Below are 23,618 nucleotides of genomic sequence, written 5' to 3'. Positions count from 1 at the left end.
CCTCTTCTACCTTGGAACCAATACTTAGTATAGATTCTAAAATGTAAGGTAAGGGTTTTGTTTTGTTTTTTTAATCCAATAGTGTTTCTTGTATGTGATCCTTTTTTGACTTATAATTTCCTCCTTGTTAATTTCCCCTGCAGTCCTTATATAATTGGCACAATGAACCAGGCTACCTCTTCTACCCCCAATCTACAGCTTCACCATAATTTCAGGTAAGAAATCTGTTGTACTATCTTAATTTGGAAGTGACATGAAAGATCAGAGTCTCTCCATACCTATATAATCGTTGACACTCCAACTTGACTCCCAAGATGAAACTTTGACTTCCCTTCTTTGGAAGACCTTTTTGGACAGTGATTTAACTTTTTCCAGCCCATTGCCTATAGCAATCCATATGTATACCACCTGTTGGCATCTCTCCTCACTAATGCTGAAAGTGAATATATTTGATGAAAGCTGTTATTTAAGAGTATCTTCCAAGCTTCTGAGTCTATGAGATCTTGATATTCTGTTCATCTTTTATCAGTCCCAGATGGACTCACCCATCCCCCCCCTTTCTTTCCTTATTTCCATCACCCATAAATGTGACATGATAAAGAATGAACTTCACCAGAGTGAGTTATTAGATGTATTTGCATATGTCAAGAGTTAGGACTAAATTTACTGGTTTCTCAAAAAGTATGGGAAAAGAAGAGATTTCTTAGAGCATAGAAAGTGCCTAATCAGTGTTTAGTTGATTGATTGATTGATTGATTGACATTCAGCTGCTATTGTGGTCAGGAATTGGAAGGAGCTCATTAAATAGTTTTATATCTTTCACCTTGCCAAGCATACTGGTTGCTACCTTGGTATGGTCCTCTCCAATCATCCAGACTTATGTTACAGGAGGGGTGTCACAAACTGGGAGGCTAGGGCTAGGAGGTATCATTACTATGACCTAGCCTTTCTCTCTGACTAGTATACCTCTCTGACATCTCAGTCCTGTTTCTAAGGTCTCCTTCCATACCATACCTATAATCAGGAGCAGGATTGACATTTTAATATGGTTTGATTAGAGAGTCATGACCAGAGATATGACTTGCAGAGAGATACTAACCCTTCAGGGCCACTGTCTTCCCCCAGATGGGTGCTGTGTGCCAACCACACTGAACCCGTAAAGGGTTTTCTTAGCCGTTTCCTGAGGAGGAAGCTCATTGAAACAGAAATCAGTGGACGTGTACGGAATGCTGAGCTTGTGAAAATCATCGACTGGATCCCGAAGGTCTGGCAACATCTCAACCGCTTCCTGGAGGCTCATAGCTCTTCAGACGTCACTATTGGTGAGAGTTGAAAAGGATTTCAGACCCATGGTAGTACCAGTGATGGTTCAGTGGATAGGAAGAAAGGGAAGGCAAAGTGAAAAGGCGAATGTCTAAATGTTCTCACCACCCTCAAATGGTAGGTGCACTGGAGCCTTCTATATGCCATACCAGTGAGAGACTTTTCAAATTATGCATTTGGTGATGACTCCTTCCAAATTCTAATTTCCCATGTTTGTGGAGAGAGAAGATAATAGGGATGATTAAAATTCACAGAGAATTCCTCAAAGCTCATTTTTGCTTTCTCCAGTGCTAAGCCTTTCACCACTTCTGCTAACAGAAAACCAAATCACTACTGTGGGTTTCACCTCTCCCTCCCTTGGGCCAACTATAGCCAGAGGTGCTAATGGAGTGGGGGAGGTGCCTGAAAGGCACAGAGCAAAGGAGAAGAAGAGAAAAAAAAGGATCTTGGACGATAAGATCCTAACTAGCCAAAAGCTGCCCATAGAAAGACTTTACCCAGAAGGCTTGAGAGAGGCTTAACTCCAATGTTCAAGATGGCCAATTCTTTTCTGGAAGATATCCTTCAGAATCCTTCACACTTGAGGACATCTGTCAGAACAGAATCCTGAAGGCTATTCTTTCTCTTCCTTCATAGAGGCTAGTTTCTAAACTATTTGAATCAGTTCCTATCAATACCCTGATCCTCTTCTTGAGCATTAGCTTCTCCATGGTATTTTGTGTCAAGGGCACTCAGCTTGAAGTCATACCTCCACTTGAGTCTCTGACTCTTCTTTTCTTGTCCTCTTTCAGGTCCTAGGCTCTTCCTGTCCTGCCCCATAGATGTGGATGGTTCGAGGGTTTGGTTTACAGACTTGTGGAACTACTCGATTATCCCCTATCTCCTGGAAGCAGTCAGAGAAGGACTACAGGTGAGAAAAGCATTTGGGAGCTGGTTTCCCATGACCAGGCTCCTTTGGCAACCAGATAACTCACCCTCATCCCAAAGATCCTGTTTGTCCAGGCTATAAAAGCTTTTGATCATAGGCTGCCATCCAGCTATCTTATTGAAGAGGAAAGAAGTGGGTGTGCATACAAATTTCCCTGCCAGCCAAATGACTCCAAGCTGTAGTAACTGTCTGCAGCAGCTGGAGATGATGAATATATGAATTTTTCACCTTGTGCTAAGCAAAGAAATACAATGATTGGGCTAAAATTAGAGTCTGTGACAATTTTATTGTTGATCCTGAAGGCAAAATAAGAAGCTAAATCTGTATTTCAAAACCTAAGCTGAGTAATTAATAGGCAGAATGCCAGGGGGGTATAATCTTCAAGCCAGTTCACAGACTCTGTCTCTAAGTCCTCCTTTATTTTCTCAGCACTCAGGCTAGGAGTTATCCACTGGGGTTATAAGCAGTAATGTTTGTGTGTTTGTTTAAACTGTAGGTTTTGAAAATAAGTTAGTGTTTGCCATAATAATGCTTTTCAGGAAGCCATAGATAATACTGAGAAAACATGGGAGAGATTTGTATTCGTAATTAATGCCAGCAATGCTATCCTTCAGAAGTCAGAGCAAAAATAACTTGAAGGAAGAGAACTAGGGATGTTGATTCTGGAGAACACTTGAGAAGTCAAGGGATGATCATTACTGCCTTTGGATTTTTGAGGGGCTAGTCCTATGGAAGAAAGATTAGATTTATCCTAATTAACCCCAGAGATCTGAACTAGGAACAGGAGTTGGTAGTTTCAGATGGGATGACTTTAACTGAGTGAAGGAAAATCTTCCTAATTAGGAGAGTTATTCCAAAGTGGAATAGGTTGCCTCAGGAAGTATAATGAGTTCCCCATTGTATAAAATCTTTAAGAAAACATTGTTAGCCAGGCCTGGAGACAGGGAGAGAGTTAGGAAGTCCTGGGTTTAAGTGTGGGCTTAGATACATCCTAGCTATGTGACCCTGGGCAAGTCACTTAACCCCCATTGCCTAACCCTAACCACTCTTCTGCCTTGGAAACATTACTTAGTATTGAATCAAAGACAGAAGGTAAAGGTTTCAAAAAAAAGAAGACAATGTCATTTTTCAGTTGCATCTGACGCTTCATGACCCTACCTGTGGTTTTCTTAGCAAAGATACTAGAGTGGTTTGCCATTTCCTTCACCAGCTCATTTGACAGATGAGCAAACTGAGGCGAACAGGGTAAAGTAACTTGCCCAAGATGACACATCTAGTAATTGTGTGAGATTTTAGCTCAGGAAGTTTGAATCTTCCTGACTCCAGCCTTGAAACTCTATCCACTGTGCCATCTGGCTGCCCCTAAAGAAGAAATGACATTAGTTGCCCCTGAAGAAGATACTTGTGGGGAAATTAATGTTGTAGTGTTAATTCCTGTCTGATTATGCATTGGGATGAAGGACTTCAGAAATTCTAGGAATGGTCTGTGGGTGATCAGTATATCATGGATTGAATATGTTTGAAAAGTCAAGAAATCACTATAAAGGTCTAGTCAAAAGGCATTGCTGTTATTGTTCAGGGTTCTAGATTGGTTCTAACATCTTCTTTAGATCCAGGCTACCGTATCTCCTCTTGATAATTAGTATCTCTCATTTTGTCAGTTGTTTCTCCCACCATTGAGATTTATCGTCACAACCTCTTGTAAACCTTCTAAAATTTCTATGTCCCAAAATTCATTAACCTGAAACCAACTTATTAACTAATCGAACAATGAACAACCAAATAGTAATTATAAAAAATGATACCTATCTGTAAGCATTCATTATTTACTGATTTATTCATCTCAGCCTCAAAGACTTCAAACAGTTTTCCTGGCATTATCCTTATTTTCATTATATTTGCTATACATAGGATGTGGATTTGTTCCTATTTTGCTTCAATACAGTTGCAGTCAATGTGTATTTTCTTTTTTTTTTGTCCTTTTTTCTGCATCATTTAAGACTTTTCATGGATTTTTTTAATTTTGTCACACTTTCATAAGGTATGATAATGTTCCATTTCATTTATATACTATATGTTTTTCAACCAATGCCAGGCTGTTGGACATGCTTTATTTCAAGGCCTTTTCTTGTTTGTTTTTGCAGTTACAAATAGTACTATCACTTCCTGGTTTTGTGACCCTGAGCAAATCACTAAGCCTGATTGCCTTGTTCTTGCTTCTCTTAATCTTAGAATTGATAACTAAGACAGAAGGTGAGGGTGTAAAAGAAAAATAATGCTGCCAGAGATATTTGGTTAGAAAAGTCCTTCATTAATCTTTTTGGGGATGTAGGACCAGTAGGTCAAAGGATGTGAATATTTTGGTAATTAGTATTGCTTTCCAAAAATAGGTTAAATGAATTCAGAACCCCACCAGCTGTATTTCACCACATCCTGGGATCCTGTTGTCTTTTATAATCTTATGAATAGGCAATATGCATTATCTTGTAGGGATGCAATATTATAATAATATTTATAAATGAGGAATACACATTTGTAATGTTGATACTAAATATATGCACACACACATACCCAAACAACAAGATAAAGTTGGATAGTATCTTACCAGCATCCAAACACCAAAATTACAGGTCTAGAAAACTTGATTCACATGGAAGATAGAGAAACAATGAATTTGAAGAGAACTCCTTCCCCATACTTCTACTGATGAAGGGAAAGAACACAGAGGGACATGATCAGTGAGAGATGTTACCAGAACCACACTGAACTTGCCACCACTCTCCTTTCCATTAATCCCAAAGTGCAAATAGTGACTGTTTTATGGCCATTGGAACTTCCTATAAGAACTAAAGGGCAGGTAGATGGTGTAGAGCATAGAGAAGACAGACAGGAAGACTCATTTTTCAGAGTTCAAATTCAGCCCCAGACAGGACTTCCAGGTAAATATGGTGGCAGTCTAGACACAGGACTCTTCCTCTCCTCATCACCTACCGATATAGACTACCTCAAAAGGTCAAAAAACAAAAACAAAAACAAAAAAAAACCAAATTCATGAGAACAAAGGGACTCTAAAGTAGGGCACAGCATTGAAGGTATGTAGAACTTGGGCATTTCCACACTATAAGGGGGTGAAATAGCTTCCACCAAAATGCAAGCTGATCAACCTTCCCCTACCCCACCTATGGAGCCAGAGTCAGAGCCAGCCTGCACCAGAATCAGTGAGTGAGCAAGGGGCACCTTTAAAGTGAGTGAGGGGCACCTCTATGTCCTTGGCAGCTGACTAAGACCACCAAAGACCTACCCCTGCAAGCAGCTAGACCTGAGACCCCAGCAGGCTGAAGAACACAGACCTTGGGTGTATACAGAGATAGCGTAGAGAAGGGCAGCAAACAGCAGAAGCTGCAGACACTGGAGAGGTGGCCTCAGACATTCCTTAGCTCCATACACAGAGAGCCTGCCCTCCTCATTCAGATTTCTGACTGGAAAGAGAAGGAAAAACCACCATAGTGATGGCAAACAGTGCCCAGGAAAAACAACTTCCCAACACCAAGAAAAAGAATGCAGTGACCCTGGATAATTTTTATGGTGGAAAAATCCAGACTACAGAGGAAATAGCAGAAGAGGACATACAAATAAATGTATCCAAACCTTCCAAAGAAATGGAAATTAGCCACAAGTTCTTGAAGAATTTAAATCAGAGCTTATCAAAAAGATGGAAGGATTTGGGCAAGGAAAGTGAGAAAGAGTTCAAAAAGAAAATAACAGTTTAAAGGACAGGAACTCCCAATAGGAGAAGCACAAAAAGCAGGATAGACCAAACTGAAAAGGAAAATCAAAAGATTATACTGAAAAACCAGTCCTTAAAGACCAGAATTAGGCAATTGGAAGCCAATGATCTTGCAAAACAGCAAAAATTAATAAAGCAAAGCCAAAAGACTGACAAAATAGAAGAAAACATAAAATATCTCACTGACAAGATGACAGATCAGTCAAACCAATCTCGAAGAGACAATTTGAGAATCATTGGTATACCTGAAAACCCAGAAATAAACAGAAATCCTGACATCATACGACAAGAAATTCTCCAAGAAAATTACCCTGATGTTCTTGAACAAGGGGACAAAATAGGCATTGAAAGAGTTCATAGAACACCCTCTACATTAAATCCTCAAAAGACAACCTCCAGGAATGTAATTGCCAAATTCAAGAGCTTCCAAGCTAAGGAGAGAATTTTACAAGAAGCCGAAAAGAGACAATTCAGATATCAAGGAGCACCAAGCAGGATTATACAAGATCTGGCAGCTTCCCCACTAAGACTTGGAACATGATATTCAGAAAGGCAAGAGAATTGGATCTTCAACCAAGGATCACCTACCCATAAAAACTGACTATATACTTCCAGGAAAAAGTATGGGCATTCAACAAAATAGAAGATTTCCAAGTATTTGTATAGAAAAGACCAGAACTAAGTGGAAAGTTTGATATGCAAACACAAAAATCAAGAGAAACATGAAAAGGTAAATAAGAAAGAGAGAGGAAAGAGGGAAAATTTATGTTAACTTTCTTCTTTAAGGGCTTCAATAAGATCAAATTGTTTATATTGATATGTGGGAAAATGTTATTTGTAACTCTCAAAAATTATATTCAGTATTATAGTAATTAGAAGAATCATTCACAGGAAGAGATTGGGGTAATAAGTGGTATAAGATGATATGCAAATTCAGCCTCAGACACTCAGCAGATGTGTTACCTTGGTCAAGTCACAACTTTGTTTGCCTCAGTTTCCTCACCTGTAAAATGAGCTAGAAAAGGAAATAGCAAACGACTTTTGTAAAGAAAATCCCAGTTGGGGTTGCAAAGAGTCGGACATAACTAAACAGCAAGAAGAACATAAGTTCATAGGTTCCATATATATGTGATCTCAACAAATGTCTCAGCCATGTTGTTCCTAAAATTGTAAAGTGCAGGGACCCCTATTTTTTCAGCTCAAAAATCTTTGATCAAAAGCTTTTCCCCTCCCTTGACTCTGCTTTTCTTTTGTACATTTGTCAACATGTGCTTTATAGAGAACAACAAATATTGTGACAGGGACACTAAGTTTAGAATCCAAGAAGGTAGACACATCCTAACTTTACTCCTTGCTACCTGTGTGACCCTGATCATGTCAGTTAACTTTGGACCTCATTGTCTTCATCTCTAAAGGATTGAAAGGATTAAACTAGATGATTTCTCTTATAATTTTTTTTAATTAATAGAATTTATTTCCAGGTATCTCAGCTTCTCCATCCCATCCCCACACCATAAAAGGCATCATCCAACTAGCAGATATGTGTGTGTGTGTGTGTGTGTGTGTGTGTGTGTGTGTGTGTGTGTGTGTAAAAATTATGTCTTTTATGTTATCACTTCTCAGTTCATTCTCTGGAGGCGAACACTCAAGTTATTCTTCAAACAGTAAACCTGGATCTGTATGTAATATTCTCTTCTTTCTCTTCTTTTCACTCTCCATTATCTCATATAGTTTTTCCATGTTCTCAAAAATTAATCTGCTTATTGTTTCTTACAGCACAGTAGTGTTTCACCACAAGCATATACCACAATTTGTTTAGCCATCCCCAATTGATGAACTTCCCCTCATTTTCTAGGTCTTTGCCACCACAAAAAGAGCTGCTACAAATAGTTTGGAACATATGGATTCTTTTCCTTTTCCTCTGATTTCCTTGTGAAATAGCATCAAGAATTGTATTGCTAGGTGTGCACAATTTTACAATTCTGAGTATAATTCCAAATTGCTCTCCAAAATGACTGGATCAATTCACAGTTCCACCATTGGTGGAACTTCTCTAAATCCCCTCCAAATTTGCCATTTTGCTATTTTGTCATTTTAGCCAATCTGATGGGTGTGAGATGATACCTCTGGAATTGTTTTGGTTTGTATTTCCCTATCAGTAATTTAGAGCATTTTTTCATATACCTATATATGACTGATTTCTTCAGATGAAAAATCTTTATATCTTTTGCCTATTTATCAATTGAGTGATGACTCTTATTCCAATAAGTTTGACAAAGTTTCTGTATATTTTAGATATGAGATCTGTATCCAAGGGACTATGAAAATGTTTTCCCTAATTTTCTGCTTTTCTTCTATCTGTAAAGATTAAAATGAATATATAGCAACTCAAGTATTATTTATAAGATGTATTAAAATTAAAAACTAGAGTTAAAAGGGAGGTAACTAACTTAAGCCACAATCTCAATCAAGAGAGAGTTGGGGGAGGGGGGCAGCTGGATGGCTCAGTGGATTGAGAGCCAGGCCTAGAAACGGGAGGTCCTAGGTTCAAATCTGGCCTCAGACACTTCCCAGCTGTGTGATCCTGGACAAGTTACTTAACCCCCATTGCCTAGCCTTTACCACTCTTCGGCCTTGGAGCCAACACACAATATTGACTCCAAGAAGGAAGGTTAGGGTATGAGAGACAGACAGACAGACAGACAGACAGACAGAGAGGAGTTACAGAAAACTTATAACCAATCATATAACCAAGCAAACATGAGGATGCAGAGAAAGGGATGCTGGGAGATGAGAAAGAATTCTGGGGAACGTAGTCCTGGGGTTCAAGATTTTCCAACTATACATTTTCTTGGCAACATTGGTTTTATTTATACAAAATTTTCAATTTAATATACTCAAAATTATCCATTTTACATCTCACAATGCTCTTCATCTTTTGTTGACTCATAAATTCTTCTCTTGCCCATACATCCAATAGGTAATACATCCCTATTCTTCTGATTTGCTTATGATATCTCCTTTTATATCTAGATCATGTGTCCACTTTGATCTTATCTTGGGAAATGTTATAAGATATTAGTCCAGATAATCTTGCCAATTTCTAAGGTATTTCTTAACTCTGTGTTCAGGTAATCACAGTGTAGCATCCCTTTAAGAAGAGTCTTACTGAAAGAAATCTTTTATTATCCAAGTGGCAATGTTTGCCTTGATCCCTCCCCCACCAAAAAATTCTTTTTTTTTTCAAGCTTTCTTCTCTTTGCAATACTATTTAGTTGCCAAAATGACAAGTGGAGTATCAGTTGGCTTCCACTGACTTCTAAAAATGGATCATTAATAAAGACATGATCTAGAACATACTGTAACTTCATTCTTTGAACTTACCCTGACGCCTCCTAACCTGCCCGATTCCTGGCATCTGATTTATCTCATAAACTTTAAAGACTGAAGTCTCTAAGGCCAAATGACAATTGAGTGAAGATCTGAACAAAGACAAGAACAGGAGTGATTGTCTAATTGCTATGTGAAAAATGAACATCAAAGATATAAGTGTGGATGGCCAGTTTTCTTTTCCTCCTCCTATTTATATTCTCTTTTACCCAGAACTCAACTGGTAAGGGAACAGGGACTATACTAGCAGCCATAGTGATGCTGAATAGGGCTGGAGAATTTGCTGGATATGTAAACTTTGCTTCCTCAGCAGTGACTGGAAAAGGTAGATTTTGCCTCTGCCCTCTGAGACTCCATGCTTTCCCATGGGAAAGTGTCTGCTCCAGCCTTAGCCATCTTGGAAAAGCTGCCTTGATGATCACTGAACAGTGGTTGACATTCCAAAGGCAGCGATAAAAGTCCTACTGACTTCTCATGGAATTTGTGAATAGCATGGGTTATATCAGCAGACTTTTCCCTGCCAACATGAGAGTGCTCAAAGAGTTCAATGACTTCTCTCCTTTCCTGCTTTTATCTGTCATGTACAGATGGCCAGCCTAGTGATGGACAGCCTGTCAAATAGCAGGTAGGATGATAGCTGTCAAGGAATCCAGAATAGGAACAATCACTCAGGCAGGAAACTGATTATGAAATGTTTTGACACCTAATAGTTCAAAATGAGATTCAACCCTTTTAGAATAATTTATAGGAGGCAGAGTTATTCATTCCCTGTGTTACATGTCATCATTAGAATGCCTCTGGATACTCTCAGAAGAGGGAACCTGGCATCATTCAGTAGATCTACCAAAAATAGGGATTGTGATATCTGATCCTGGGACACTATGCATCACACAAACCCACCGAGGTCTCACAGAATCCATTGGTGTGTGGAAAATATTACTCTCATTCTGATGTCATTTATGAAGGAAAGCCTTTCTTTTTAAATATAATTATTTAATTTTAACATTCTCTTTTTTCCAATTTTGAGTGCCGAATTCTCTTTTTCCCTCCACTCCTTCCCCCATTTATTGAAAAGGCAAGCAATATGATAATCAGTTATGCATCTGAAATCACACAAAACATTGAAGAAAAGATCTTGACTACTTGGGCTATCCTTTAGGTAGCTTTTAGTAAAATATTTTTGTTAGGAGCCATAGCTAAGGAACTCCTGGTGTGGGAACTCACTTCACTAATACAACTTGAAACTCATAACTTATGTCATCCCAGACAGATGAAATTGGTCACAGCCAGTGTTAGAGGTAAGTCTTGACACCAAGGCTGATGTCTATTCATTAAATCATTCTGCCTTTATTACTTTTTTTTTCATGGTACCATACTACCTTCTCTCATCTTCCTTTCTGACTATGAACAAGTCATTCCATCCTAGGGCCTTCTCAGACTGGACTGTCCCTCCACCAAGTCCCACTCCCTTCTCCCATTGGTCACTTCCTAATAGTGCCTCTATTTTAAGAAGGAGTTCAAACCAACCAGCCTTTATTCTCTTTGCCACCCAGACTGGAAAGAAAAAAAAAAAGAATTTCTCAACTCCAAAACTAGGTCTCTGTGCCAGATATATTCATTCCTCCCTTTTATCTCTCCCTTTTTGGATTATCAGGGAATTACCTCCCACACTATACTGCCTTGTAAAGGGCATTTTACTATAGATCCTTAAGGTTTTCTAGAGGAAGAGATGACCCCAAAATAACCACTCAACCATAAGCATTTATTAATTGCTTTCTATATAGCAGGCATGGTGCCAAAAAATAAAGATAGAAAAAGAAACAGAAGATCATCCCTGCCCATGAGGAGTTCAAAATCAAAGTGGGGGTGGAGGGGGAGAAAACCCACAAATAAAAATGTATACATAAACTTTAGACAACATAAATAGGGAGTGGTTAGGAGAGGGAAGACACTAGAATTAAGAGGGGTTAGGAAAAATGTCTTGTAGAAGATGAGAATTTGAATTGGGACTTAAAGGAAGCCAATGGGTAGAGAGAAAGAAGGGAGAACATTCCAGGCATGGGAGACAGCCAGAGAAAATGCCCAGAGATATTTTCTTATTTGAAGAACTGCAAGCAGACCAATGTCACTGGATTGAAGGGTAGCAGCAACAGGAAATAAGGTAGAAGAAGACTGGAAAGAGAGGAGATAGGATAGATTATAAAGGGCTTTGAACACCAAAAATCATTTTATATATGACTCTTGTCTTCTGCTTCTTTTTCTATCTTTATTTTTTGGCGCCATATAGTAGGCAATTAATAAATGCTTATTGGTTGAGTGGCTATGTTGGGGTCATCTCTTCCTCTAGAAAACCTAAAGGGCCTATAGTAAAATGTCCTTTGCAAGGCAGTATATAGTATGGGAGAAAATCCCCTGCATTGGGAATTAGGAGACATGACTTCTAGATTTATAGAACCTTAACGATAGGTGATCGGAAACCACTGGAATTTACAGAATGGGGATCGAAACATGGTTAGACCTGTGCTTTAGGAAATTCACTTTGTTGGTTAAATGGATGAATTGGAGTCTGGAGAGACTTGAGACAAGTAGACCCTCTAGCAGGCTATTACAGTAGTTCAAGTGGAAGGTAATGAGTTGCCTATATCAAGCTGAGGGCAGCGTCAGAGGGGAGAAGGAGGTGAATTTAGGAGGTGCTGCAAAGGTGAAATCTATATGCTTGTGATTCATCTACATATGGGAATCCCTTTTATTCATCTTATTTCATGATGCTAAGCGTTCATACCTTTCAAAAGAGATCTTGAGCCAGAAAGTCGCTGCCAAAACTTGTGAATCAATTTGTTGGCTCATGTGTCTCAGGCAAGCCCAACAAAACCGACGTGCCCAAGTCATCCCTTCTGGTCCAATGAACTCTATGCCCCACAGCTACAGCCTGGGAGATGCTACCCTTTCTTCAAAGGAAAATTAAGAGGGTTCCATTTTGGAGAATGAGATAATATTGCCCCCTGGTGGCAAATAATTGAGCTACTTGATATCTTTTTCTATAAATTGCATGCTTTTTGCTTTGCTTAGCACAAATATTTTTCATGATTTTTAAAAATTACCCATGGATTTACTTGTGTACAAGTAATTCCCCATTATGTGAATTATGAGAGCTCTAGAAACATGCCTCTATAAAAATAAGAGCCTGCTGAAACTTCAGTCACACTCATTGTTCTAGAAACACAGGAATGAAAAATTCCAACTTTTGTTTTATCGTATCACTCTTTGCCTCTTCTAAGCAAGGATTTCTGTGTTCATTGTTTATATTTGAAGTGGAATATATTCCTATGTCATAAATATTTTATTTATTTACTTTTGGGGGGGACCATTCCACTAGCCTTGAAATTTATATATATTTTCTTTTCTTTGCTGCTGTGTTCAGCTAACTATTGATTTCATGACTTTTGTTGCTGTTGTTTAGGCATATAACAGCTCTTCGTGAACCCAGTTTTCTTAACAGGGTAGTTTTCTTGGTAGAGATACTGGAATGGTTTGCCATTTCCTTCTCTCATTTTATAGATGAGAAAACTGCAAACAGGGTTGTGACTTGCCCCAAGTCACAGTGTTAACAAATGTCTCAAGCTAGATTTGAGCTCAGGAAGACAAGTGTTGCTGATTCCAGACCCAGCACTCTATCCACTGCACCACCTACCTATCCTTTTCATAGTTTTTATGCCCTTCCAAACACAAGCTGAAGGGGAGAGAATTTGTCTTTGAAGATAATATTAATGAATTCATTGCATCTTCTACTTCCATCTCATAACTGAGGCCACTGCCCCATTTCTTGTGGAATCTTAGCTCTCTCTGCGACTGGAAATACAACTATCATTTAGTCTAATTCTTCATGTTACAAATAAGAAAGCTGAAACCCAAAGAATATAAGTAACTTGCCTAAAATCACATAGGAAGTAAAAGTCGGTGCTGGGATTTGAACCCAGATCCTCTGACTCTAGAGCTTGTACAATCTTCCTTGTACATAATTTTTCTCTCTCTTAAGAAACATTGTCCAAATGAAGCTTCATGCAGTGGGAGCCTATGGCATCCATCACTTCTTACTCTAAAAGTGTGCGTAGTCCAATGTATTTGGTACCCCAAATTGGCCTTCTAGTCTTTAGAGTTCCAGGAGAGTGGAAAGAAGGATTTTGTGGTCATTTTTTCAGATTAAATGCTAAATCTCTTGCACCTATATTCTAGTTCTAACCTGAGCACAGCACCAAGATGGTCATGCTTCTGATATAGCCCTTGTGACTCTCATGTGCTATGAAGGTCAGATTCTCTATAACTTCTAGCTCTTTCTTCAGAGCAGAAGGATGGATAGCACTTTCTTGCAGGCTGTTCCATGCTTGTTGGGGGCTTCTTTTGGGGGGAACAGCAATCTAAAAGCTTACCCCCTTTTATATAGAAAACTCTCCCTACAATCAGACATACCCGTCTTCAAATTCAGCCTCAGACACTAGCTGTGTGACTGGAGGTAACTCATTTAATCCCATTTGCCTCAGTTCCTTCCCCTATAAAATGAGACAGAAAAGGAAATGGGAAACCACTCCAGTATTTTTTCCAATAAAACTCCAAATGGTGTCATAAAGAATTGGACACACCTGAAACAATTGAACACATAATGAAAAAAACAAATTACCCCCCCCCCAAAAAAAAAACACTAGACTCAACATTTTAAGCCCTGGGTTGGAGCCCAACTCTAAAATGTAACAATACTTTAATCATGTACAAGTCATTTATTTTTTCTAAGCTTTAGTCTCTTTACCTCTCAAGTAGGGAAAATATATTCCTATTGAAAACTCTAGAAAGTTTAGGAATAAAAAGGCCATTCCTCAAAATAATAAGTAGTATTAATTTACAACCATCAGCAAGTATCATCTGCAATGGGGATAAGTTAGAAGCCTTCCCAATATGATCAGGAGTGAAGCAAGGATGCTCTTTGTTACCACTATTATTTAACATTGTACTAGAAACACTAGCAGTAGTGATTAGAAAAGAAAAAGAAATTGAAGGTATTGAAATGGGCAATGAAGAGACCAAGCTAACATTCTTTGCAGATGATATGATGGTCTACTTAAAGAATCCTAGAGAATCCACTAAAAAGCTAGTGGAAATAATCAACAACTTTAGCAAAGTTTCAGGATTCAAAATAAACTCACATAAATCAAGTGGGGATAATAATATGTACACTAGTTAACACCACAATATTGCAAAATAAACACTTTATAAACTGTACAGACTATAGAAATGTGAACCATTGTTTTCTTATTCCAAGGCATGTCATGATACCCAATTAGGTTTTTCCTGAAATCTTTCCTCTACGTTAAGCAGTCTCCCACCTACCATGGAATGCAACGAGACTCTCATAAAAACATGGGAAGCATGACACCAACATCTTTTGGCAATTTTTTTATATGTGAGGGAAAGTGAGAGGTCATCCTTGAATACTGATCCTGTTCTTCATCCTTGAGAATTGATATCTTCCAGGATTGATTTCCCTGACTTAATACTTTGAGGTTAACCAATTCTGATTCTTCAGTCAGTGAATTCACCTAAATGTCCACTGTGGATCTTCTTGATTTTTCTAATACTTTTTCCCCAAGAGTTGAAAAAGTCCAGCATAAGGAGATTTATACCATATGAAGAAGGAAGTTATGGCTTAAAGCTATAAATAGCACTTATGATCCAAAGGTCCCAAGTTTTGTAGGTCTGATTGAAAAAATAAAGTTTAAAACCCAGTTTTAAAGTCTCATACCCTTTCCTGCCCAGCAAACCAAATGACCTTCCTTAAGAATACAGTATAGGGGAGGCAACTAGGTGGCTCAGAAGATTGATCACTAGGTCTAGAAATGGGAGATCTTAAGCCTCAGTTTTCTCATTTGTCAATGAAGGCAGCTTAACTAGATGACTTCTAAGAATTTCTTAATCTGTAAAGTGAAGGTGGTTGAACTAGATAACCTCTAAGATCTCTTCCAGCTCTAAATTGAAGAACCTATGATTGAATTCATTTCAACAAATACTTATTAGTTTCAGTATTTTAAAAAAATTATATATGTACATATATATATATATATATATATATATATATATATATATATATATATATATATATAAAACATTCTTCTAGGTGCTTGTTATTGTTCAGTCAGTTCAGTCGTGTTTGATACATTGTGACCCTATTTGAGGTTTTTGGCAAAGATACCATGTAGTTTGCCGTTTCCTTTTCCAGCTTATTTTACAGATGAGGAAACTAAGGCAGCAGAGCAAAGTGACTTGTCTTGGTTTACATAGCTAGTAAGTATCTGAGGCCAGTTTTGAACTCATGAAGATGGATCTTCCTGATACCAGATCCAGTGCTCTATCCCTTGTGCCACTTAGCTGCCCAACTAGACATTGAAAAGACATAAAAACAAAAAAATATATATTCTTATCCTCAAATAACTTGTGTTTCAATAGAGGACATACAGTGTTCTTGACAGGCTGATCATTACCTCAAATTGGGGATAATATTTGTTTAAATGTTGGAGCCTAAGGGAAAAGAGCATCCTTGACAACAAAGACTTTCATTTTTCCCATTGTATTTCCAAGAATGTCTAACAACTAGGAAAATCTAGAGGAAACAATGTCAGAGAAACTGAGGCAAAAGTGTCTCAGACAAAGAGTGTCTATGAGGGGGTAGCCTGATGGTATAGTATAAAGAACCCTGGTTTAGAATCAAGACCTATGTTCAAATCTCAGCTCTGCTATTTAATCTCTCCTGGCTTTAGTTTGTTCTTCTGTAAAATCTGGACTAGATGATTTGTAAGATCATGTTATATTTTGTTCTAAGCTCTAAGATCCTGAGAACTTTGAGCTAGGTCTGGTGCCTAATTATTGCATTATTTCCTATGTCTGTTCACTGGATTGGTCAGCTCAGTCTCTGGAGCACCTAAGCAAGCTTTTATCTCTTTGTTAAGGAGTTTGTGCCTGTCTTCTAGGGCTTCCCTACTTTTTCTTTCATCTTCTTTGCCTCTTGCTGTGTTTGGTTTGTAATTAGTTAAAAGCCCTGTTTACAAACATCCTCAGATTGTCTGTAAGGTAGTTTTAGGGTCTGTAGTTATCTTAAGTAAAATCCTACCCTCAGCTGCTTCCTCCCTTCTAGTCTGTCCTCTCCTCATTCCCTTAATTGGATTTCACCTTTATACCCTCTTCTTGTCACCTTGCTGCCTCAGTGCCTTGAGAACTTGAATGTAACTTAGTACCTGGAGCTCTCTGAACAGCTCTATCCTTATTGTAAATCCTCAACATGGGATTTTTCAGATGAGAAGAGCTTCAGTAGACACGATCCTGAGGTTTTCAAGTCACATTATTTCACCATCAACATACATCTGAACCTGATTTTAATCACATCATGTTTTGTTTTAGCTATATGGGAGGAGAGCCCCTTGGGAAGATCCTGCTAAATGGGTCATGGATACTTATCCATGGGCAGCCACCCCTCAGCAACATGAGTGGCCTCCTTTGCTACAACTTCGACCTGAAGATGTTGGGTTTGATGGCTACTCTGTGCCCCGGGAAGGCTCCACAAGTAAACAGGTCCCCCCAAGTGGTGCAGAAGGAGATCCATTGGTGAGTGTGTGATTTCACTGGTGGGGATTAGTGAGTATGACTTATTCTTGGGGATCCCGAAGATTAATCTCATCTAATAGATTGATCAATCATCTCCATGACCCAGACCTTGTAAGATGTTTGTTTACTATTCTTGTTGACACTCTGATATTCCTGGAGAAATATTTTGAAGAAATATATAAAAATATCTGACTTACTAGAAAATACAAGGTTCCTCTAGGTTCATCATACTGTTTAGAATGCTCCCAAAGGACCCTTCCTCTTAAATATATAACAATTAGGATATAAGAGTGAGGGGAGGGATCAGATGCTTAAAGCTAGACAGGCAGTTAGAAAAATAAAAATAGGGATTAGTACTTGCAGTAAATAGAATTTACCAAGGTCAGGAGCTGCTTACTACTGAAAAACCACTTTGGTTCTGGGTCCACTCAGGCTCTTGTTTGGGTAGAGATGAATCCAAGAGGCTCTAGAACCATCTTGGCAGGAACCTCAGTCTAAGGAATCTGGGAAGATCGGGATAGCTTCCAAAATGCTTCCAGATAGTGTATTGAGATTTTATGAGGCTAGGACTATATCTATATGAGGGATAAGGATGACTGAGCGGGGAGTTGCTTACCCTTTCTCCTCCTCCTTGCAGATGAACATGCTGATGAGGCTACAAGAAGCAGCCAACTACTCAAGCCCCCAGAGCTATGACAGCGATTCCAACAGCAATAGCCATCAGGATGACATCTTGGACTCCTCCCTGGAGTCCACTTTGTGATCAGGGACCAAACACAAGGCCCTTTCTACCCTGGACCTTCTCCACTTCTCATGCTTCTTCCCCCCTTCCACCTCCCAGTTCCATCTGCATACCCCAAACCATCCCGAAGGCAGCCTCTCATCCCAGCCTTCAGTCTCAGTGTTAGAGCTGTGAGAACAAGAAACCTTGTTTGTCAGCCTTGACCATGGGTGCGGGCATCCAAGTCAGACAACCTTGGGACTTTTTCCTTTCAACGACAGGGACTACTGCACTGTTTTCGTTCTTTCTCTTTCTCTCCTTCCTCCTCCCTTCCTTCTCCTTCTTTACTTTGCTTCTTTCTCTGTGAACTCCTATGCCTGAGACCCCGAAGATTCTTCTGGATCATTCCCAAAGTGTGGGAGACAAACCAACACACAGGGGGGGTTAATGAAATCCGTTGAAAACTCAGAAACTCAACAACCTCAGGCTGTGAACTGCGAGGAGAATTAAAGGGGCGAGGAATGGGGGCAGAAAATCAAGCCTCTGCTGCTTTCTACCAAACAAAGAGCCTCTGGGCTGGGCATGAGCTCAGCCCCACCAAACAACCTCAGCTCCAGAGGGCTAGCACCATGTTGGGCATTTGCCTTGGTGATAGTCAACAAAAGGCAAAACTACAGGACAGGGAAGCCTTTTAAAAAAAAATGATGATTTTTTTTAATGGTGCTCTCTTTGCCTGAGACCTTAGTTTGATATGTTTCAACTCTGTCACACCTCTGTATACTTTTCTAGAAGTTTATTTATATATATATATATGCATATATATACATGCACAACCACACACATATGTGTGCATAAGTGGCATATGCATAATGCTTCTGTTATGTATTGATTATACATGTGTGTATGTATGTGTATATAAATATATATATAAATAGTATATATATATAAAAATCAGGTTGTTGGGTTTTTTTTTCTGCAAGCACTGTGTATAGTGAGAGATATTCTACAGCTTTGAAGAACTGAACACTCACCCCTTCTGAAACAAACTTTGAGTTTTATTCTTCTTTCTGACTAGCATTGATTCTGAATTTTTTTTTCTTGCCCTTACATTCAAAATTGGTTTACAATGGAGAAAATGAGAGCTGCAGGAATCAGCTTTTCATTTTGTCCTATGTGATGTTTGAAAATTACTCATTTTAACAGCTCAGTATCCCAGTCGTTTGCAACTGGGCCCTAGGGTACTTGTGTCTCTTTGAAGTAGCAGGGGCCCATGCTGTCAAAACATGGGTGAGCTGTGAGCCACGTGAGCCCTTCTTCCTCCTCTTCCTTCCAAACGCACATCTGTGACGTAAGCAGCCAGGCTTGGACTTCGTTGAGGTGCGACGTCACCTCCCAAAGGAATTGCACTTCCCTTTCCATGGGAACCAATATATGCCACAGGTCATTGGGTGCGGGCAACCCCTTCCCGGAAAACCCAGCCTCTGCCTCCATCTGGATGAGCTTCCTCTGATCTCTTCGGGTGCTAAACTTCAAAACGCGATGCCTTACTCCTTTTGTACAAACTGCTCATTTACGTTAGTGCCGCATCTGCTGGGGTTGGATTTTTCTAATGAAACAAACAGGGCTAAAATGTCATCTCTTCATGTGAAATAGGAGAACACAAGTTGCTGTGAATATTCCTTGTCTGAGAGAATCGCTTTTGTGGATGTGTGGCCACTTAAAAATAGCAGGAGGAAAAACTATCATCAGGTTCATTTTAGTCTACCGCTGCAAATTGTACTGGACCAGTATCCATCTTCTCTGCAGGAAAAAGACAAACTTTTAATGTCCTATATACCATACAAACCACCTTTACAGGAACCCAGTGTGCTGTTTCTTCAATGTCCTGGTATATGTTTAAGAGCTTGTTAAATCTTTGAGTTCCTTGTTTAAAAAACAAACAAACAAAAACAAAAAAAAAACAACCAATTTGCATGTAGTTTTGGATTGTTTATTTTCAAGGTTGTTTGTTGCATCTTTTACATTTTTGCTAGCAAGGTTATGACTCCCTGTGGTTTCCCTATTTTTTTTTTTTACTCCACAAGAGCTTGACATGAGCCTGCTCACATCACCACTTCTGATTTGCCAACAACCCATGATTTTCTTTCTCCTCAATTGACTGCCCTACCAGTGAGCGAAATGCCATTCAAATTTGTCATTGCTTTAATCTCAGTAAACTCAGATTACATCTGGAGCTAGTAAGTCTCCCTTGATCTTGAATATCTACCTTTGATTTTGGCTATGGTTTGAAGAGCCATATCATTGGCTTCCAGCCAGTGTTCGAACACTAAACACCGTCATCTATCACATTAATGTGTGTTGCTGACTTCTTAGCTAATTTCACACCCAGCAATTACCTTACTTTCTACTACTGTGAATTTGGGTGGAGATGAAGTTGATCTCTCATTTTGGGTAATTTTCCCAGCCACCTTGTGAATAGACACCCATTGATAGTTTTTAAACTGTATTTTGTTTTGTTTTGTTTTTTTTCCAGACAACACCCTTCCCGTGCCTCTCTTTTCTTCTTCCCTCCCTCCTCCAGCTTTCTGTGACCAGCCACAGAAATATCTCTGTGTCATTGATCACTCAATGGCTGGTGATCATTTGGATGACTGAGCAAGAGTGACTTCCAGTAATTTAGTCCTTGGTAATGATCACAAACTCAGTGTCCTTTCAAGAGCTTCGGGAAGCAGGGTTGTCTGGGTGTATTCTCTTTTTAATTTGGCCATATCTTAAGTATACATAACACACCTTTGAAAGAGTGATTGCTCATTTAGGGCTTTGTCCAAAATGCTTCCATTTTGCCTTTTTATACAGAGTTTGGCTCATTTTGAAATGTACAAAATTCTATGCAACATTCATGTTGAGTTATGAGTGGAAGCCAAAAGTTTTCTTTCCAAACTGCCAAGAATATGCAGGCCATAAATGAGATGGGAGAGATCTTATAAACTGGGGTGGGGAGGGAAGGGGCTTGGCTAGACCCTTTGTTGTACATTGGGGAAATTTTTTTATTTCATGGTTGATGCTTAAACTTCAATATTCTGTGTATTGAAACTTGTTTGACTGTGGCGAATCTATTTCAAATTTTAAAAAAAACATCAACTTTGTGGATATTAAATGGAAGGTTTGCTGTTTTGACCTAGTTGTTTCCAGTGGAACAGTTTATGAAATATGTTCTATAAGATGTACATTTTTTCATTGTAACATACAAATTGTAAATATTTGATTAAAGTGCTGCATTTTGATGAATTTTTTCTAGCCATTTTTAAAGAGAAAACTAGGAACTGAGTATTTTGTGTACGGTATGATGTTTCCATCTTCCTCCCTTCCCTCTCTCCCTTCCTATTTAATTTTCATTTGTCACTAGGTTTGGGATTTGCCAATGGTCTGTTGGAGATCATGCCCCATGTCACGGAGAATGAAATTGATGATTGTACCAGTCTTAAATTATTGATGATTCAATAAAATCAATGCTTATTTATTCATATTTATAGTTTTTCTTCTTGTTCTTTTTCATCCAAGCTCAGTTTTTTTCCAAGCTGATTTTGGCTCTTTTAAGCTGCCATCAGTTGTAAGTTCTAGCAGAGAACAGAAGCTGTATGCCCAGTCAGCTATTGTACTTTCTCCCTCCTGCTTCTCTCTCCTCAGTGATCATTAAGATGCCAGGGCCATACTTTTCCCCCCATTTTTCTTCTCTGCTGGAAATTGAACCTGAAGGAAAGATCTCTGGTGTGCACAAATTGCAAATACCTCTACCAACACATTTCTCCTAAATTTTAATGGCATGGCCAGAGTTGTGTTCAATCTAATTGTTAAATTTTCACAGTGAGCATTTATACCTCAGAAATTGACAAAAACACTATGAATCTGGACTTGATTTATTGTTTTGTTGACTGTCTAAGCTTCAGAAAGTGATGGAGAAAATGTTGAGGCAGATTAAGTTTAAAAGTGTCCCTGTATACATTTTTGATAGAGCTGGTTGTTAAACATTTGCCTTCAAAAATGATCCTGTACTCGGCCAACTACAATGAATGGAATCATAGGTTTCTGGTTGTAGAGAGAGATGGGACCACAGATCACCTAGCCCCATCTTCTTTTCATAGATGAGGTCATTGAGACCCAAGAAGGTGAAGTGACTTACCTAGAGTCATAATGAAGTAAATATGAAAGGCAGGATTTGAATTCTGGTCATGTGTGTCTCACTTCATCTAGTGCTCTCTCTGTTTCACCATATTGCCCAGCATATAGTCCCAATATTGGATTATTTATCTGACATCAATTTTAATTCAGTTTTTTATATTTATTAACATGTAATATTTTAATATATTTATTATATATATATATACATACATACATATTAAATGCCTACTATGTTCCAGGCACAGTGTCAAATGCCACCAGCCTCCATGATTTTGAAAAAAATTCAGGTGACGATTTCATTACTAATCACAATATTTCTCGAAGACTGTCCAGGAAATACAAGAATCCTGTGATCTCTATTGGTGGAGGGAAGAGCCCATATGGACAAAACCACAGATCTCTTGATTTAGAAACCATAACTGGTGAGTGCTATTAGATGCTCCGACCTTGGGAATTTTTAAAACATATCCAGAGCAGTGGACCTTTGGGATACATTGTAAATATGACCTTGCCCCACTGACCCCAACTTCAATGCTGTGAAAAACCAAAATGGATATGCTAGACCACATTGGCCCACACAGCTACAGATGTGAATTGTGGCTAGCTAGCCCTAGGACTAAAGGAATGCAAAACTACCCATAGTAATGTCCCATAGGACATCACAAAAGGCATTATAGAAATGCCCATTAGCTCAAGCTTGATTTAGAGGGGAGAGTCAAGCAACCTTTCCTCATGTGGCAGCTCTGCTGAAGAAGCAAAGAATTTGAAGTGTTTTCAACAAAACATGGGTTTTGATCTGTGATATTTCCTTCGCAGTTAATACAATTTGGCGAAAAGCAATTACTGTTAACATATATTGCTTTAGAGTTTACAAAGTTCTTAGCATGTCCCCAAAAGTCTTAGTATAGTTTAACGGTATTAAAGTTTGCAGCTGAACTCGGACTTTTGGGAGCCCCATTCTCTCATGTGTTATCTCATTCGAGCCTCACTACAACCTTGTGAAATAGATGAAATGGTGGTTGTTATTTCCATTTTGCAGATGAGAACATTGAGGTTCCAAGGTTGTCTGATCCATGGTCCCATTGTACCTAGTAAGTGTCAGAGGTGGCATTCATACCCAGGTCCCTTGCTACTCCATATTTGATGCATTTACTCCTCTATGCTGCCCTTCTGAGCCCCAGACTTCCAGAGACATGCTCTGGGAATTGACTCACTTGGGTTTGGAATTCTTTCCCTGGAGACTGATGCAGTCTCAATTGATGGGTTTATGAATATATACTCACATGGCAAGGTGACTCATATCTAGCCAGCTCTCATCAGGCTTCACATCTTTTTTACCATTGCCCTACTGTCCCACATGTTCCCCTTGTCAACATGGAATCTAGAAACCCCAAAACTTGTAGTCTAGTAAAATCTGATGAACCCTAAGTTTAGGGTTAGCTTGCAAGAAGAGACCCCAAGTTTGGGGGTTTCTAGATTCCATATTGACACCCTCTACCCTCTCCTCTGTAATCAAATCAATATTGTCATTGCTGTTGACCTGCAACTCCTCTAGGGCTTCCCAAACCCAACCCTCTTCCTTGGGGCCAACCCCCTATATGTTTTGTCTCCTCTTGAACACAGATTGTCTCTTCCTTTTGTGGAAT

The 23,618-nt window shown here is 39.0% G+C and overlaps 1 protein-coding gene across 9 annotated transcripts in view; it reads left to right on the top strand.

The window, feature by feature from the left end:
- The window catches only part of NAV2 (neuron navigator 2), a 479,248-nt gene extending 457,931 nt beyond the window's left edge, over nt 1-21,317 (top strand). For all 9 annotated transcript variants that reach the window (XM_001368048.4, XM_056802030.1, XM_056802028.1 and 6 more), the window contains 5 exons: nt 144-215; nt 1,126-1,322; nt 2,115-2,233; nt 16,869-17,072; nt 17,710-21,317. In XM_001368048.4, the coding sequence (XP_001368085.2) occupies nt 144-215; nt 1,126-1,322; nt 2,115-2,233; nt 16,869-17,072; nt 17,710-17,835 (718 nt within the window). In that variant the 3' untranslated portion in view covers nt 17,836-21,317. The remainder of the gene's footprint in view (nt 1-143; nt 216-1,125; nt 1,323-2,114; nt 2,234-16,868; nt 17,073-17,709) is intronic.
- The last annotated feature ends 2,301 nt before the right edge of the window (nt 21,318-23,618 follow it).

The sequence above is a fragment of the Monodelphis domestica genome, chromosome 6 (assembly GCF_027887165.1).
Source record: "Monodelphis domestica isolate mMonDom1 chromosome 6, mMonDom1.pri, whole genome shotgun sequence".
Taxonomy (NCBI): Eukaryota; Metazoa; Chordata; class Mammalia; order Didelphimorphia; family Didelphidae; genus Monodelphis; species Monodelphis domestica.
Note: the sequence above shows the minus strand (reverse complement) of the source record. Positions and strands in the feature narration are given on the sequence as shown.